The 16,632-nt window shown below is 39.3% G+C and overlaps 3 protein-coding genes across 3 annotated transcripts in view; 2 read left to right on the top strand and 1 right to left on the bottom strand.

The window, feature by feature from the left end:
• Nucleotides 1-16,632, bottom strand: part of rps25 (ribosomal protein S25) — a 240,040-nt gene that overhangs the window by 137,758 nt on the left and 85,650 nt on the right. The window lies entirely within an intron of this gene.
• Nucleotides 1,371-11,682, top strand: LOC134332837 (m7GpppX diphosphatase-like). The gene is made up of 5 exons (XM_063014668.1): nt 1,371-1,397; nt 8,243-8,419; nt 9,659-9,772; nt 10,210-10,320; nt 10,896-11,682. The coding sequence occupies exons 1-5, from the start codon at nt 1,371-1,373 to the stop codon at nt 11,160-11,162; spliced, it is 696 nt and encodes a 231-aa protein (XP_062870738.1). The 3' UTR covers nt 11,163-11,682.
• On the top strand, nt 13,342-15,966 carry LOC134332579 (ATP-sensitive inward rectifier potassium channel 1-like). The gene is made up of 2 exons (XM_063014289.1): nt 13,342-13,400; nt 14,715-15,966. The coding sequence occupies exon 2, from the start codon at nt 14,717-14,719 to the stop codon at nt 15,872-15,874; it is 1,158 nt and encodes a 385-aa protein (XP_062870359.1). The 5' UTR covers nt 13,342-13,400; nt 14,715-14,716; the 3' UTR covers nt 15,875-15,966.

Below are 16,632 nucleotides of genomic sequence, written 5' to 3'. Positions count from 1 at the left end.
AAATTTAAAATATTCAAGCTTGTAAAATGTATCTTTAAAAAATGTTACGGTGTTTTTACGTTTTAATAAGTATATGTTACAGTGTTTAAACATAATATTGCACACAGAGAATAGAAAAAGAACAACATAATTTTTAAACATTCATGTAAAGAAAAAAAAACTATGCCTATATAGCTTGTGGGCATTAGTGCTGGGCTACACCTTCTAGTTATTAAATCATGGTAACAGGTGTAATAAATCTATCATATAAAGATAATTATACACTTTGCAGCACCAGTTTAGAGAATGTCCTAACAGTGGATATAAAATGTCCTTGCATCCCTGTTATAATGCCCAGTTTTTGTAATGTAAAAAAAGAAACCTAGTTAAATCATTTCAAAACTTAACCAATTTTTTTCAATTAAATATCAATCTAAAATCAAACGTTTTTTTGGCAGGTTTTTGGATAAAAATAAATACACACACTACTAATCTAATACTTTGTTGAAGGACATTTTGATTAACTGGGTAGGAGTCCATCAGCATTGCACATCCTGACATGCAGTCAGGAAGGCAGGAACTAACATAGTAGGATTATTTAAATGATCATAATGAACCGTTGGAAATCAGACCAGAAGATCAGGTTTTGTATCGCTATAATTATCTTTTTTACCCATCAACCTACCCTCAAAGTGTAATTGTGCTTTTGGAGTCTTATAAATAGCTTATTCACAAATACATTTATTCTTTATTAAATACTTTGTAGAAGCTTATTTAATTTTATGTGAAAAGATACGTGTATAGATATGACATCAAAGATGAATTGTCTCATAAGAAATATCAGAAGCATTTGTTTATTATGGTGCAGTTCAGCACTATAACAGCACGACAATCTAAGTAATTGCAACAGTCTTAACATGTTGCAAGCATTACAAAGCATTTAAAAAGCAGATTAAGAATCAACAAACGTCAGCTAACATAGTGATGCTAATGTTAACGTTTGGCTAACATTCCAATTAATAAATTTAAAGATATATCAGGCTGAGACCTGGGTTATTTTTGACTTTCCACTCATTTTAGAAATTTTCAGGGATAATATAGATATTCCTGTTATTTTTATAAATCTTTTTAAGTTTATGACTTATCATCATTGATTTAGCAGGGCAATGATTGACAAACGTCTTTTTTCCTTTTCTCACTTTGCAGTTCACTACAACAGTTTAACCGTCGACATCTTCCATCATCAGATTTTTGTGCCCTTCAATGAGTTCTGACTCAATAACACCTTTGGCAGGAAGTTCATCTTTGAAGAAATACACAAGAGCACACATTGTCTGAGAATGAAATAACTGAAAACTTACGCTAAATTTGTATTTTGTGCAGTACACCCGATGCAGTTCTGTGAGGAGGCAGAAACGGTTGGTTGAGAAAACGGTCTCAAGTCAAGTGCGCATGCAAGAATGTGTGAAGTGTCCGTAGACAGAGACTGACATGGCATCAGAGAGGATAAGCATAATAAATGGCTCTTCAAAGTCATCTATCTAAATTATTATATAATGTAATATTTTTCCTGTATGCATGAGGGTTTATGTCTGGTCACTTTTGTTTTTTTACCCTGGGGAGTTTGCTTCCCTGACTGTCGATAATATAAATGTTGCAAATTTAATTTTGTATCATTCGAAGTATTATAAATGTGTACATGTGTGCTGTACTGTTTCTTATTAAAATATTTTAAATATACTGAATATTTGTTTTTATTTTTGTATTTTTTCACACACACATATACACTTAAGTTGAGTATTAGTTATTTTATAACTGTAAGTTGACTAAAACTGTCAAAACTGAATTTCACAGTTCAACAATATCATGTTTACAGTTGAACTACCAACTTCACACTCAGTATTATTAAACACTGGAAGAGATGACCACGAGCGTCATAATAACATGACAGTTCACAGTTGTGCTCATGGTCGAACTGTAAAGGTGACAGCAGAACTATGAACTATTATGGTTCAACTGTAAATGTATCAGTTTTACTGTAAAACTTCACAGAGCGGGCCACCAGAATCAAGTTGTCGAGTAGTTCACACATGGGTCATTCCTGGGATTTGGTGCCTTTTGGACCTTAAAACTTTTTTAAAAATGAAACACTGTTTTAATTTGTTTTTCATGTTTATGTTTAGTTATGAAAAGGACATGTTATACTTTTCCAAACTAAAAGCATGACTGGCACTGATGTTGATTAGTTCGAGTAAAAAACAATTACAGTCTAGGGAGCAGAATCATACACATGCTTTAAGGCATTGTCCCAGCTGACACAGATTAAGCCAATCAGCTCCTAAAGTGTAGCTTTAAAAAATGAATAAAAAATAAAATTCAATGTCATGTTGGGATATTGGAGATATTACACTTTCACGTGGCTTCTGAGGAATTTTAGCTCCACTTAGCTCAACTTTACTTCTGCTCTAAATCTTTAAATCTGTTATAAATCAGACAGTCTACTGGTTTTCAGACATCAGAAGACATCACCTTTATAAACAAATACAGATATCAGTTTCAGATAATGAAATGCAGATTTTTTTTATTGTAATTTAATGCCCACATACCAAAGGATTTGGGACTTGGTAATCATTTGGGACTAAAGTCAACAATTAGTCCAGTTTTGGAAGTTTTGCTATTTGACATTGGTTTGTCTTCAGCTGCAAAACTATACAAAATATTCTTTAATTTTGCAGATCATAATGCAATAAAATACAGGTCTGTACTGCAGGCAGACTAGCTTGGATCTGATTTTAGGTGATTCCACAGCATGTCTATTGAATTCAAATGTCAAAATGTGGGCTAGGCCGCTGCAAAATTTTAATTTTGACTTTGTTAATATTATGTTAACATACGTCTGTATTTTGGATCACCCTGCTGCAGAACTGAATGACCTGTCCTGTAAAGCACTTTGACCTGCTGCTGCTATTATTATAATATGACCTAAACTACATAGACCATTTATGGAGGCACTTCACAAAGAAAATACATTTATTAACATTTAAACATTTGGAATCTTTAACAGGCTGACAGATAAACAGACAGGATATCTGTGCACAGAATGTTAAGACCTTAACTGAAGACCTTAACTGAACACCTTAACTTTATCCAAGCACATGGATAACTTAACTTATCCATTTTTTAATATCAATAAGTTAAATCTGAGTGAGTTCAGTACTTCATGTGTTCTTGGTTTGGTTTGGGATTAATTCTAATTAAACGAAAAGAGTGTTAACCCCTAGAGCAACAGTTCACAACATTGAGGTATGGACCCCACATGAGGTCACCTGAGAGGAGACTTTAACTGTTTACATTTAGTTCTAAACAGCTAAATCTAACCTATTTAATAAAAAAAAAATAGTTATAATTTACATTTTATAAATCTGGAGCTTATATTACTGTGATAACAATGTCAGCTACCTGAGGTTTGATCCTACAGTCTGTTTGGTGTGATCATTTAATGTGATTTTTTAAAAACCACATGTGCTGGTTTACAATGTGTGCAGTATATTAATTAAATTAATGTATTATGATCATTACTCTTTTCTTCATTGCTGTTTTAATTTTTTTGCAACAGCTGATTGCTCTTCTTTATTTTTTTTGTTTAAATAATGTTTCACAATTATTCTTTTTCTTTCTCTAGTTGCAAGAAGATGCACCACTATGGCTTACTGTCAAGGGAAAGGGAACGTCTGCTGTTAGACCAACTACTGCAACAATTAATCACTAATACTGAATCATACTTTTAAACATTTTCATACTGAGAATGTAAATGAAACAGTAAAATCGTAGAATAAAGATCTGAATGTACTTCACTTGGTCCTGGTGTTTTTGTACATTCTACATTTGTATCATTTGTAAATGGTAGCGTAGTTATAACATGGTAGTGTGTGTTGTACTAGAATAAGTGTATTATATGTATCAGTATTGTTGGGATTTTAAACAAAAAAAAATGTTGATATACATTTTGTATAAAGCGAATTATACACTTTGCAGCACCAGTTTAGAGAAGGTCCTTACAGTGGATATAAAATGTTTTCACATCCCTGTTATGATGAAGTTTTTGTAATGTAAAAAATGAAACCTAGATGAATTATTTCAAAATTTTTCCACCTTTAATGTAACCTATAACACACACTCCCAATCTAATATTTTGTTGAAGCACCTTTTCATTAATTGACAGCATTTTGTCTTTTTGGGTAGGAGTTTATCAGCATTGCACATCCTGACATGCAGTCAGGAAGGCAGAAAATAACACAGCTGGATTATTTAAAAGGTGAGGATGAACCATTGGAATTCAGACCAGAAGATCAGTTAAAGCTCTGCAGTCAAAGTCGACCCTCATGCATTGAAGGTGAGGATATTTTTGAATTATAAATACAATATGCACTGAAAAAAATCTGTGTTTTGTATGCAAAACATGCAGGTAAATACACACTTTACTGAGTTGTGGATTAGATTTTAAATTGATGTAATTACCTTTTTTACCCATCAGTCTACACTCAAAGTTTAATTGTGCTGTTGGAGTCTTTTGAAAATCACTGCAAAATTAAGTCTTTTATTCACAAAAATATTCAGAACCTTTGTTCAATACTGTGTAGAAACCTTTTTGGAAACAATTACAGCCGCAATTACAGTGACCCATTACAGAGCCTTGCTTTTAGATTTTGCTTGGTTGCAGAGGAATTCCCAAATCAGATCTTGGTCCAACATGTGTTTGACAGGGTACTAGCTTCTGGGCCATATCCCCCTCACCCCCAGTCCATGAAATAAGCAGTGAAAATCTAGTACTCGCAGATAAAAGCAGTGCTGTTTGTAAGGTTTCCTGTGGCGTTGGGGTTAACCTACCTTGGTCCCCGGCGTCACAGGAATTACAGATCCTCTGGAACAAAGGCCTTAAATTAGAGGCCTCCTAATTAAGGCTGACAACCTGCAGCTGTGCCTGCTTATTTAAGCAGGCACCATGCAGCCACAGGTTGTCATGCCTTTAGCTCTGTTTCGTTTGGTTTGGTTTTTTTCAGTTTGTCAACTTTTTGTTTTCAGTCCACAGCAAGGTGTGGCTGGTGACCTAGCCATCTGGCTCCCCGAACTGCGCGACGGCAATTTCGGGGTGTCCCTTGAGCTAAACAGGTGTGCTCCTTCCCGATCGTGCTGAGGCGCGATCGGTGACATAGCCACCTGATTCCCCGAACGTCGCGACGGCGAGTTTGGCGTATTCTTTGCGCTAAACAGATTGGCTTCTTTCCAGCTGCGGCTGACGACAAAGCCGTCTGATTCCCCGAACTACGCTGCGGCGCGTTTGGGGTGTTCCTTGTGCTATAGGTGTGCTTCTACCCGGTGACAGCAAGGTGCGACTGGTGACAGAGCCACCGGTTTCCCCGGACTACGCTGAGGCGAGTTCGGACTTTTCTCTCGTGTCCTACAGATCGGCTCTATCACCAGCTGTGTTGTGAAATGCATACTGATATATTTCAAATGTTTATTTCTTTTAATGTTGATGATTATAACTGACAACTAATGAAAACCCCAAATTCAGTATCTCAGAAAATTAGAATATTGTGACAAGGTACAATATTGAAGACACCTGGTGCCACACTCTAATCAGCTAATTAACTCAAAACACCTGCAAAGGCCTTTAAATGGTCTCTCAGTCTAGTTCTGTATGCTACACAATCATGGGGAACTGCTGACTTGACAGTTGTCCAAAAGACGACCATTGACACCTTGCACAAGGAGGGCAAGTCACAAAAGGTCATTGCTAAAGAGGCTGGCTGTTCACAGAGCTCTGTGTCCAAGCACATTAATAGAGAGGCGAAGGGAAGGAAAAGATGTGGTAGGAAAAAGTGTACAAGCAATAGGGATAACCGCACCCTGGAGAGGATTGTGAAACAAAACCCATTCAAAAATGTGGGGGAGATTCACAAAGAGTGGACTGCAGCTGGAGTCAGTCCTTCAAGAACCACCACACACAGACGTATGCAAGACATGGGTTTCAGCTGTCGCATTCCTTGTGTCAAGCCACTCTTGAACAAGAGACAGCGTCAGAAGCGTCTCGCCTGGGCTAAAGACAAAAAGGACTGCTGAGTGGTCCCAAGTTATGTTCTCTGATGAAAGTAAATTTTGCATTACCTTTGGAAGAGAAGGAGAGGCACAGAATCCACGTTGCTTGAGGTCCAGTGTAAAGTTTCCACAGTCAGTGATGGTTTGGAGTGCCATGTCATCTGCTGGAATAAGGGACCAAATGCCTTAGCAACAGCCCTGAATGTGTGTTGATAAGAGCATAAGGTGATATTTACCAAAAAACTACATATCTCGTTCTGTAATGAAATGGTTAACTATCATATAATATTGCACAGATAACTGAAGACGAATCAAGTGCCCAAGAATGGTGCCCAATTTATCTAGGCACAATGTTAACCATTTCATTTTCTAATATCAATAAGTTAAATTCAGTTCAGTACTTCATGTGTTCTTAATTTGGAATTCATTCTAATTAAAAGAAAAAGTGTTAACCCCTAGAGCAACAGTTTACAACAATGGAGCGGGGACCCCACATGAGGTCACCTGAGAAGAGATTTTAATTATTTTAACAGCTAAATCTAACCAATTTCATTAAATAATAAAATATGATTAGCATTTTATAAATCTGAATGTCAGGTACATGAGGTTTGATCGTACAGTCTGTTTGTCCACATGTGCTGGATTACAATATGCGCAGTTTATTAATACAATGAATCTATTAAGATCTATTATGATTAACATACAAAATTGTCCATGACTGTGTTTGACATTATAGACTTGAACTGATGAATTTTGTGTAACCAGTAATTACCTGTCCTTTTATGAATGTAACCAAAGGGTGTAAAAACATGATGTTCTATCTATTTCCTCGGCTGCTCCCGTTTAGGGGTTGCAGGCGGACCGTGATCCGCATTATTATTATTATTATTATTTTTTATTATTATTATTATTTTTTTAATTTCTCCCCCTTTAGCGCATCCAATTGTCCAATTAGTATCGTGCTTCCTCTCTGTCTATGCCGAACCCTGCCCTGACAGAGGAGATCGAAGCTAACCCATATCCCCTCCGAAACACTGGCAGCAGCCGGATGCATCTTTGCCATCCACACATTGATGAGTTTGGCGCCACCTAGCGCTGCATGCGGAGAGACACACCCTAAGGGCACCCTCCCTCATCTCTTGTGTAGGCGCCTCTTAATCAGCCGGCAGAGATCGTAATCGCATTCTGACAGAGAGAGACCCAACCCCTCCGGTCTCCAATCCCACCCCCCACCTAAACAACAGGCCAATCTTTGTTCATATAGCCACCCAGCCTTCGACCGGCTGAAGGCAGAGCTGGAATCGAAACGACGCACTTTCGAAATCCAGCTCTGGTTGCAGCGCATGTTTTTACTGCTGCGCCACCTGAGCGGCATGATCCGCATTATTGATTTGGCACAGTTCTTATGCCGGATGCCTGTTCTGACACAACCCTCCCTATTTATCTGGGCTTGGGACCGGCACTACAATGCACTGGTTTATGCATCCTAGAGGCTTGGTATCTATAGGACAATTCAGTGTCTCCAATTAGCCTGGCTGCATGTTTTTGGACTGTGGGAGGAAACCGGAGCACCCGGAGGAAACCCACGCAGACAGGGGGAGAACATACAAACTTCACACAGAAAGGACACGGACCTTCTTGCTGTGAGGCATCAGTGCTACCCACCATGCCGCCCTGTAAAAACATGATGTTAAAATCCTAAAAAATAAAATATGAAATAATTCTGCTTTTCCTGACACAACCCTCCTATTTGTATCTAATCTTGGGCTTGGAACTGAGAGCGTACTGAAAAATGCACCTCCTAATGACTATTCAGTCATATTTTTAATTCATTACATGAAAACTGACATTTCTGACTCTTTGGTTTTACTTTTAATCAGTATAGCTTATAGCTTATAAAAATCAAAAATCCAGGATATCACATGTAAATTATATGAACATATTACATGTAAATTAAAAACAGCTTGAAACACGTGTAATGAATATACAATTTGACAGTTTACATTAAATTATGAACAAAAATATTACTTCATGATATCTAATTGCAAGAAAAGCGGTAGAAAGACAGTTGGGTAGTTTTTTTCCGACTCGGACACAGCACTGTGGTATATTGAAAATACGAGGGGTCTCAGCCAACTTGGACCCGGATGTGACGTTTCATAAGGTCGACACGTCACGACTTAACAAGCGGATAGGAATCAAAACCACTGTGATCTGCCCAGCAACAGAGAAGCATGTGAAGAAATACCTGCGCCAGGAGACCTTCCTCATCAACGAAACTGAGGATGATTATCGTTCCATCACTCTTCCTCACATAACCCAACAAAGCTTCAGTGTGCAGGTTGGTCTTCTTCACATTATCACACCTGCTTCTATCATTTCCTCCAAAGTAGTGCATCATGTTGTGTTGTTGGTCAGTGACTACAGGGCGGCACGGTGGCTTAGTGGGTAGCACTGTCGCCTCACAGCAAGAAGGTCCTGGGTTCGATCCCCAGGTGGGGCGGTCTAGGCCTTTCTGTGTGGAGTTTGCATGTTCTCCCCGTGTCTGCGTGGGTTTCCTCCGGGTGCTCCAGTTTCCTCCCACAGTCCAAAGACATGCAAGTGAGGTGAAATGGAGATACAAAACTGTCTGTGTTTGACATTAAACCTGTGAAGTGATGAATCTTGTGTAATGAGTACAGTGATGGCATAGTTACCTTGAAAAAGTAATCTGATTTATGATAATGATTACTCCTTTAAAAAGTAACTTAGTTACTTTATTGATTACTTGATTTTAAAAGTAACTAAGTAAGTTAGATTACAAGTTACTTTATTAGTTACATTCAGCAGCTGCCGACACCCCCCGCCGCCTCAACGTAAAAATGACAACCAGTTTTGCCAATACTCACTTTATTGGAAGTTTTTAACAGTAACAATGTATCTCCTGACATTTAAAGTTGAACTGAAAAACTATTTCCTGAAAAAAATACTTGTTTTTATAAAATATAAAATCTTTAGCTGACACATTCAAAATAGTGCCTGTATTTCCAGCTAGAAAACGCGCATCTCTCTCCTCCCTCCATTGTTTACGTTTGTGTCGTTGCGTGGTATTACACGTGAGTTGTCCTCATGCTGAAAACGTGACTTAATTGTCGCATAGGCCAGACGTCACTCCCCGAGACACAAGAAGAAAGCAAAAATATATCTTTTTACTAAGGAAAATGACAAAAATAGTAACGCACAGTAACTTGGATAAGTAACTTTAATCTGATTACTGGATTGGAAATAGTAACGCGTAAGATTACTTGTTACTGAAAAATGTGGTCAGATTAGAGTAACGCGTTACTGACATCAGTGAATGAGTAACTACCGTTCCTGTCATGAATGTAACCGAAGAGTGTAAAACATGACGTTAAAATCCCAATAAACAAACATACCTGACTACGGATCAGAAGGTTGCTGATTCAAACCCCACCACTGCCAAGTTGCTATCGTTGGGCCAACGAACATGGCCCCGAACCCTACACTGCTCATATTGCATTTGAGCAGAAATGTAAATGTGTTAGACCTGTACTTCATAAGGTGCATTTTTGTTCTGCAGTGGGTTTACAACATTCTGGAAAAGAAAGCTGAAGCTGACAGGATTGTGTTTGAAGATCCAGACCCTCATGTCGGCTTTGTCCTCCTGCCAGATTTTAAATGGGACCAGAAGCAGGTGAGTGAATGCTTTAGCATTTTCTAAGTTGTGACCCTCAGGTGGTGCAGAAGTAAAATACACTAACCCACTTCTGATGAGAGCCAGGGTTCAAAGCTCAGCATTGCTATCGGCCAGTCAGGTGTCTGCAAAGACATAATTGGCTACGTCTGAGGCGTGGAGAGGGGGGTGGGGTCTTAGTGCCAGTCCTGAACCCATATTAAAAGAAGGATTGTGTCAGAAAGGGCATCCAGTGTAAAAACTGTGCTAAATCTGGTATGCAGACTAGAATGATCCGCTGTGGCGAAACCTAAATACGGGAGCTGACGAGAAAGATGTGTTTTCTTAGCTAAATCAAGATATAAGGACAAATACAGCATTCATTTAATATCAGAGTTACAGATTTACTGCTTCATGTAATAATTTGAAATGTTTATTTAATTCTTCTTCTTTTTCAGCTGGAGGATTTATATCTGATTGCCATTGTACATCGGCGGGACCTGAAGAGTTTAAGAGATCTTACTCCAGACAATCTTCCTTTATTAAGAAACATCCTTGAAAAGGGGGTGGTAAGTCATTTCATTTCATTTTATGTTTTACCCCAGCTTTATCTTGGTCTGGGTCATGGTGGATCCAGTTTCCCCAGAATCACTGGGTGCAAAGCAGTAACTTACCCCGGATAGGAGGCCAATCCACCCTTGGCTATCTCCCCCTTTTCATACATAGCCAATCATGTTTGTATGTAGATGCCTGGCCATCCGATAGTCTCTCTGGATATTTAAATTCTAAATTCCAGTGATAGTGGGCTAGTGTAATTTAGTGCCTGGAGTGGTAAGTACTAAAGAATACTGACACAAATATTTACCAAGACATAAATTAATTGTGTCAAAAAGTAAACTTGCCATATTTTATAAATATGTGCAGTGCAAGCCAATTAAATTATGTTACAATACTAATTGTGACCTGTTTAATTAATATGGGGTATTGTCATATTTGGCAAAAAATAAGGCTGTCAGATAAAAATGTATCTGGATTTTCCAAATCTTTCCACAATATTATGAATAGTAGATGGTGAAAGACTAGTTAAGTAAGCGAAGAAAATGTTAAAACTGCTTTTTATTAAAATGCATCACTACTTTCACAGGAAGCCATTGGGAAGAAGTACAATGTTCCCTCGTCTAAGCTGCGGATGTACCTGCACTACCAGCCGTCCTACTACCACATCCATGTGCACTTCACCTCTCTAGATTATGAAGCTCCAGGATGTGGAGTAGAGAGAGCACATCTGCTTACAGATGTTATACAGAACCTGCAGGTCCAACCTGAGTATTACCAAAAACGCACCCTCACCTTCCCCATACGGGCAGATGATGCACTGCTGACCAAGTTCAGAGAAGCAGGAAAGATTTAGCTGCTTTGTGTGTGTGTGTGTGTGTGTGTGTGTGGGTGTGTGGAGGGTGAGGGTTTGTTTTTCTAAATCAGACTAGGATTAAAATTTTAACATCCTGACCCCAGTGTTCTTTGGAAATATGAGGACTATACAGAGAAGTCATTCATGCAACAATATGTAGATTTTGTGTGGCACACAGTGCAGTGGGTAGCGGGTATGGGTTTGATTCCCCAATCAGGCAGGCAGGGTTTGGGGTTCCTTTCTGTTTGGGGTTTGCATGATCTCCCTTTGTCTAAAGACATGCAGTCAGGTCAGCTATTTAACTGCCCTAGGTGTGAGTGTGTGTCTGCCCTGTGATGGACTGGTGTTTTCTGCCCTTCGCCCAATGAATCAGACCCACCATGACCCAGACCAGGATAAAGCGGTGGCAAAACACAGTGAATGAATGAATAGATTTTGTCATAATTTCAGAAATCCTGCAGTGTTTAATAGAAATTTTTTTTGTACAATAAAGACGCTTTGAGTGGTTTATCATTTTAAATGTAGGTATACAAAGTCTGAATGGCTTCATGATGTGAATTCATTTTGTGGTAAAGCCAAAGCTTTGTGGTTTCTGGGCCTCATACTGAGAGTCGAGAACTCTTCTGAAGAGATTATGTCCAAAACGAATGTTCCAGTATGCCAGTTAAATCAGACTAAAGACTTTGTCCGTTCTCTGAAATTTCTGATCCCCCCCAGTTTTCTCCCCTAATCTAGTCGTGTCCAATTACCTTGATTGCGTCCTCTATACTGATTCGACCCTTCACCGCTGACTGAGGACGCCTCTCAACTGACATACGCCCCCTCTGGCACGTACAGTCAGTACAGACTGCATTTTTCACCTGCACGAGTCGAGTTCATACACCGACGGGCACTGTGTACGGAGGGCCACACCCCCATGAGCGTTATTCCTCAGCCCTGTGCAGGCACCATCAGTCAGCCAGCACGGGCCGCAGTTGCACCAGTTATGAGGACCTATGATCCGACTTTTTTTTTTACCCCTAACCCTGAACAACAGCCAATCGTTGTTCATGCAGCCGCCCAGCCCAGTCGGAAAGGCAGAGCTGAGATTCGATACGATGTAGTCGAAACCCCAACTCTGGTGTGCTAGTGTATTTAACTGTACTTAAAGTTCTGTCAGATTTTACCACATGATCCAGTGTATATCATGAAAAAGCTGATCAGGTGTGGAATCTACTTATACCAAAAGTTGGCCATGACCTTTACCTGCAGACTTTCTAAACCCACTTATGTTTCAACACCATGGGACTTCAATCCAGATTAGCAGCAACACTGTCTCCAACTTCAGCACACAAACTTAAACTCCTTTTAAATGTATTGTTTAGAAATAGGCATACCATTTGTTTCAGTTCTCTCAAATACACTGATGTACTTTTTGCATAATGGGTAACACTGTGTATCTCCAGCACAAATGCATGTTCCCCTTAGAAAAAAGGTTCTGTTGTGTATGTAGTTTATAATCGTAAAAAATAAGCAAGATTTATTGGAGATTAGTGCTAACTGCTGATCAGGTAGCAGCTAGGATAATTAATGTTAGTTTTTAATTACTGCTTGGTGACTTAAAAGTTTTGAATATAGTTCAGCTTATTTAATATATAAATGTCTAAGTATTCAAGCTGTTGTATTGAAGTGTAGATACATAAAGTGTTAGTTAACTACAATAATGTAAATTCCATGAGGGCTGTTGTAACATGGGGGCAGGAAATAAAAGGAATTGTGTTTGAAGAAATGCTTTTCATTTTGTGGCCCCATGTGAAGCTTTACTAAAACCAAGCAGTGGGGAGTTGGGAGGTTTTTTCTTCAGATGGGGTACACTTTTTCCCAAATTCCACTGTTGCACTGACCGTTGGGGGACCATGTGTGAAATGAAAAGCAGTGTAATATTGTTAAGACGTTTATCTGAATGTTCTTACTAACTAAAACCTTTTATGCTGAATATGAGTGTAAAAAAAATCAACCACTTGTTACTTTCTTTGTGTAATGAGTGGCATGTGCCTGGGATTAGGGCATTTCACTGAGGATTATTTTTTATCAACACTCCGGTGGTTGTTTGCTTGGAGGGGAAATGAAACTGCTGAATTTTATGAAACCTGACTGTAGTCCTATTAATATTTTGGGAAGTAATATAATTAAATGAGAGCTGATGAAGACTGAGTTCCAGTCTGAGAAGATCTGCTGATAACTTCTGTCTGAGTGAAGGTAAGATTACATTTTTATTCATTTATTCTTATATCTTGCTAATAGGGCAAGCATGAACTAAATATGTACCAAATTAAAAAGTGAATAGGGGAAAACTAGAAATAAAAACCTTTTATTTATTGTTAATTTCATAGAGGAAGTACAAATGGATAGTTAATGTATAGCTTACATATACACTGATCAGCCGTAACATTAAAACCACCTCTTTGTTTCTACACTCACTGTACATTTTATCAGCTCCGCTTACCATATAGAAGCACTTTGAAGTTCTACAATTACTGACTGTAGTCCATCTGTTTCTCTACATACCTTTTTAGACTGATTTCACCCTGTTCTTCAATGGTCAGGACCTCCACGGGACCGCCACAGAGCAGGTATTATTTGGGTGGTGGATCATTCCCAGCACTGCAGTGACACTGACATGGTGGTGGTGTGTTAGTGTGTGTTGTGCTGGTATGAGTGGATCAGACACAGCAGCGCTGCTGGAGTTTTTAAATACTGTGTCCACTCTATTAGACACTCCTACCTAGTTGGTCCACCTTGTAGATGTAAAGTCAGAGACGATCGCTCATCTATTGCTGATGTTTGAGTTGGTCATCTTCTAGGCCTTCATCAGAGGTCACAGCACGCTGCCCATGGGGCGCTGTTGGCTGGATGTTTTTGGTTGGTGGACTATTCTCTGTCCAGCAGGGACAGTGAGGTGTTTAAAAACTCCATCAGCGCTGCTGTGTATTTTCCACTCATACCAGCACAACACACACTAACACACCACCACCATGTCAGTGTCATTGCAGTGCTGAGAATATCCCACCACCCAAATAATCCTGAGGTCCTGGGAGAGTCCTGACCATTGAAGAACAGGGTGAAAGCAGGCTAAAAAGTATGTAGAGAAACAGATGGACTAGAAAGTGCTTCTTAATGGTAAGTGGAGCTGATAAAATGGACAATATGTGTAGAAACAAGGAGGTGGTTTTAATATTATGGCTGATTGGTGTACATATTCGGCTAGATAAAGTACGGACTTATACTCATAGTTTATTAAAGAAACATGCTGATATTTTATTTTAGACAAGTAGTGTGCATGTATAAAATAAAATATAAGTTGGTGGAGGTTATTGCTGCAAAATAAGTGAGTACAAAGGGTTCAAATGTTTCCAGCCTTTGCACTGTAAGATTAATCAATGGCATTTTCAAAGGGCTCTAAAACTTATACAGAAATGAAATACACCTGCAAATACAGAGATGAAATGAGCTAAATTAGGTCTGTTTAGTTGACCTCTCTGACCATTGACTAATCTGTTAAATACATTTCAGGTATGTTGAAGTTCATCCGGAAGCCGATTCAGGATCACTTAACAGAACGAAGGATTCGCAAGAGGCGGCTCGTGACCAAAGACGGCCACTGCAACATAGAATATGACAATGTTACGTATCAGAACTATTTAGTGTACCTGAAAGACTTTTGGACCACCTTTGTTGAATTTCCATGGCGGTTTGTTATACTTTTTTTCATCACTGCTTTTACGGGAAGCTGGTTCATCTTTGGCCTGCTGTGGTACTCGATTGCCAAAAGCAATGGAGACCTTGACGTTGGGGGTACTCCTAATGGCCATTTAAAGTGCGTAGAAAATATCAACAGTCTCACAAGCGCCTTTCTTTACTCTTTAGAAACGCAAACAACAATTGGATATGGTGGACGAGCCTTAACAGGGAACTGTGCCAAAACAGTAGTCCTTCTCATCATCCAATCTCTAATGGGTACCATCATAAACTGCTTCATGTGTGGCCTGATTTTGGCCAAATTGTCCCTCCCTAAAAAGCGAGCAAAGACTGTTACCTTTAGCGACACTGCAGTGATCAGTTTGAAAAATGAAAAGCTCTGCCTGCAGATCCGGGTTGCCAACCTCCGGAAGACGCTGCTTATCAGGAGCCATATTTATGGCAAGTTCGTGAGGACTAGCATCCCTCCCGACGGAGAGCCCGTCATCCTGGACCAAGTAAATGTTGAATTCCAAGTAGATGCAGGCAAGGACAACCTCTTCTTTGTCAGTCCCCTCACTCTCTACCATGTGATTGACAGTTCAAGCCCCTTTTCGGAGATGGCTGCCGACACACTGCAGAAGCAGGACTTTGAGCTGGTGGTCTTCCTGGATGGCATGGCTGAGTCCACCAGCTCGTCTTGCCAGGTCCGCACCTCCTTCATCCCGCGTGAGATCCAGTGGGGATACAGCTTCCTGCCGGTTATTTCGCGAACCAGGGGTGGCAAATACTTTGTTGATTTCTCCAACGTTTCGAAGACTGTTGCAGTGAGCACACCACACTGTTTTAGTTGCTTTAAAGATCCTGTACTTCACAAGCATGCCCAGCATGGCATTGACAATCCAGGATTTGAGGTGATTACCATTAAAGATTTTGGGGACAAAGATAATTATTGCTGCCTTAGCAGCTCAGTGCAGGACAACCAACACTTTTAAATGTTTCTTTAACAGGAATCTGCCGTTGCCTGTGTGCAGCCTGATACAGCAAGGTTAGAATATTGTGGCTAAATATTTTATGGTGATTTATTGCATACTTTTAGTAAAGAAGACTTGTTTTAGATTAGGTTCTACTTTTAGTTTTTGAGTTTAGGTATATTAATGTTTGATTACTCACCTCCTTACTGTACCTTTTATTATGAACAGTTTCCAATAGTCAGTCTTTCCTGTTTCCTGCGTCTTCCAAGCACTTATCAGATACATTTTATTGTGTGAATACATTTTGTTCCACGTGTTCCTACTTTAAAGGACAGCCTAGATTTGAGTAGATCAAATTAAGACAGTAGTGGATTTACAGTTAGAACTGTAAGAAGCTATGGAAAAGGGTTCTGCTGAATATCCGAGTGTAATTATCACTGTATATGTAAGGGGTGGCCTTGGGGCTAGGCAGACTCCAGCCACTAGGGGCCAACAGCGAGCTGGCAATCAGGCCTAATACACAACACCTGTGCACACTGCACAGGCCTATAAAAAGACAGAGAGGCAATCAGACATCGCTGGGTTTTTGTCTCATGTGAGTAAACACACACAGCTGATAACCTGGGTAGAGGACGGAAGTTTCTCGCGCTCTCTCTCTTGCAAAAGAAAAGAAAGTACAAAAGTTAAAGTAAAAAAAGAAAGAAAAGTAACGATAAAGATAAAGAAAAAGAAAAAAGTAAAGTAAAGAAAAGAAAGTAAAGTAAAGAAAAGAAAGAACA

Source organism: Trichomycterus rosablanca, chromosome 18 (assembly GCF_030014385.1).
Source record: "Trichomycterus rosablanca isolate fTriRos1 chromosome 18, fTriRos1.hap1, whole genome shotgun sequence".
Classification (NCBI taxonomy): Eukaryota; Metazoa; Chordata; class Actinopteri; order Siluriformes; family Trichomycteridae; genus Trichomycterus; species Trichomycterus rosablanca.
Note: the sequence above shows the minus strand (reverse complement) of the source record. Positions and strands in the feature narration are given on the sequence as shown.

What these genes read in the sequence shown, in the direction of transcription:
- LOC134332837 (XM_063014668.1), top strand. Translation starts at nt 1,371, where the DNA reads ATGCAGTTCTGTGAGGAGGCAGAAACG. An exon ending in TCTGTGAGGAGGCAGAAACG is followed by an intron (nt 1,398 to 8,242) that starts GTTGGTTGAGAA and finishes ACGTTTCATAAG; the next exon opens with GTCGACACGTCACGACTTAA. An exon ending in TTAAATGGGACCAGAAGCAG is followed by an intron (nt 9,773 to 10,209) that starts GTGAGTGAATGC and finishes CTTCTTTTTCAG; the next exon opens with CTGGAGGATTTATATCTGAT.
- LOC134332579 (XM_063014289.1), top strand. Translation starts at nt 14,717, where the DNA reads ATGTTGAAGTTCATCCGGAAGCCGATTCAGGATCACTTAACAGAACGA.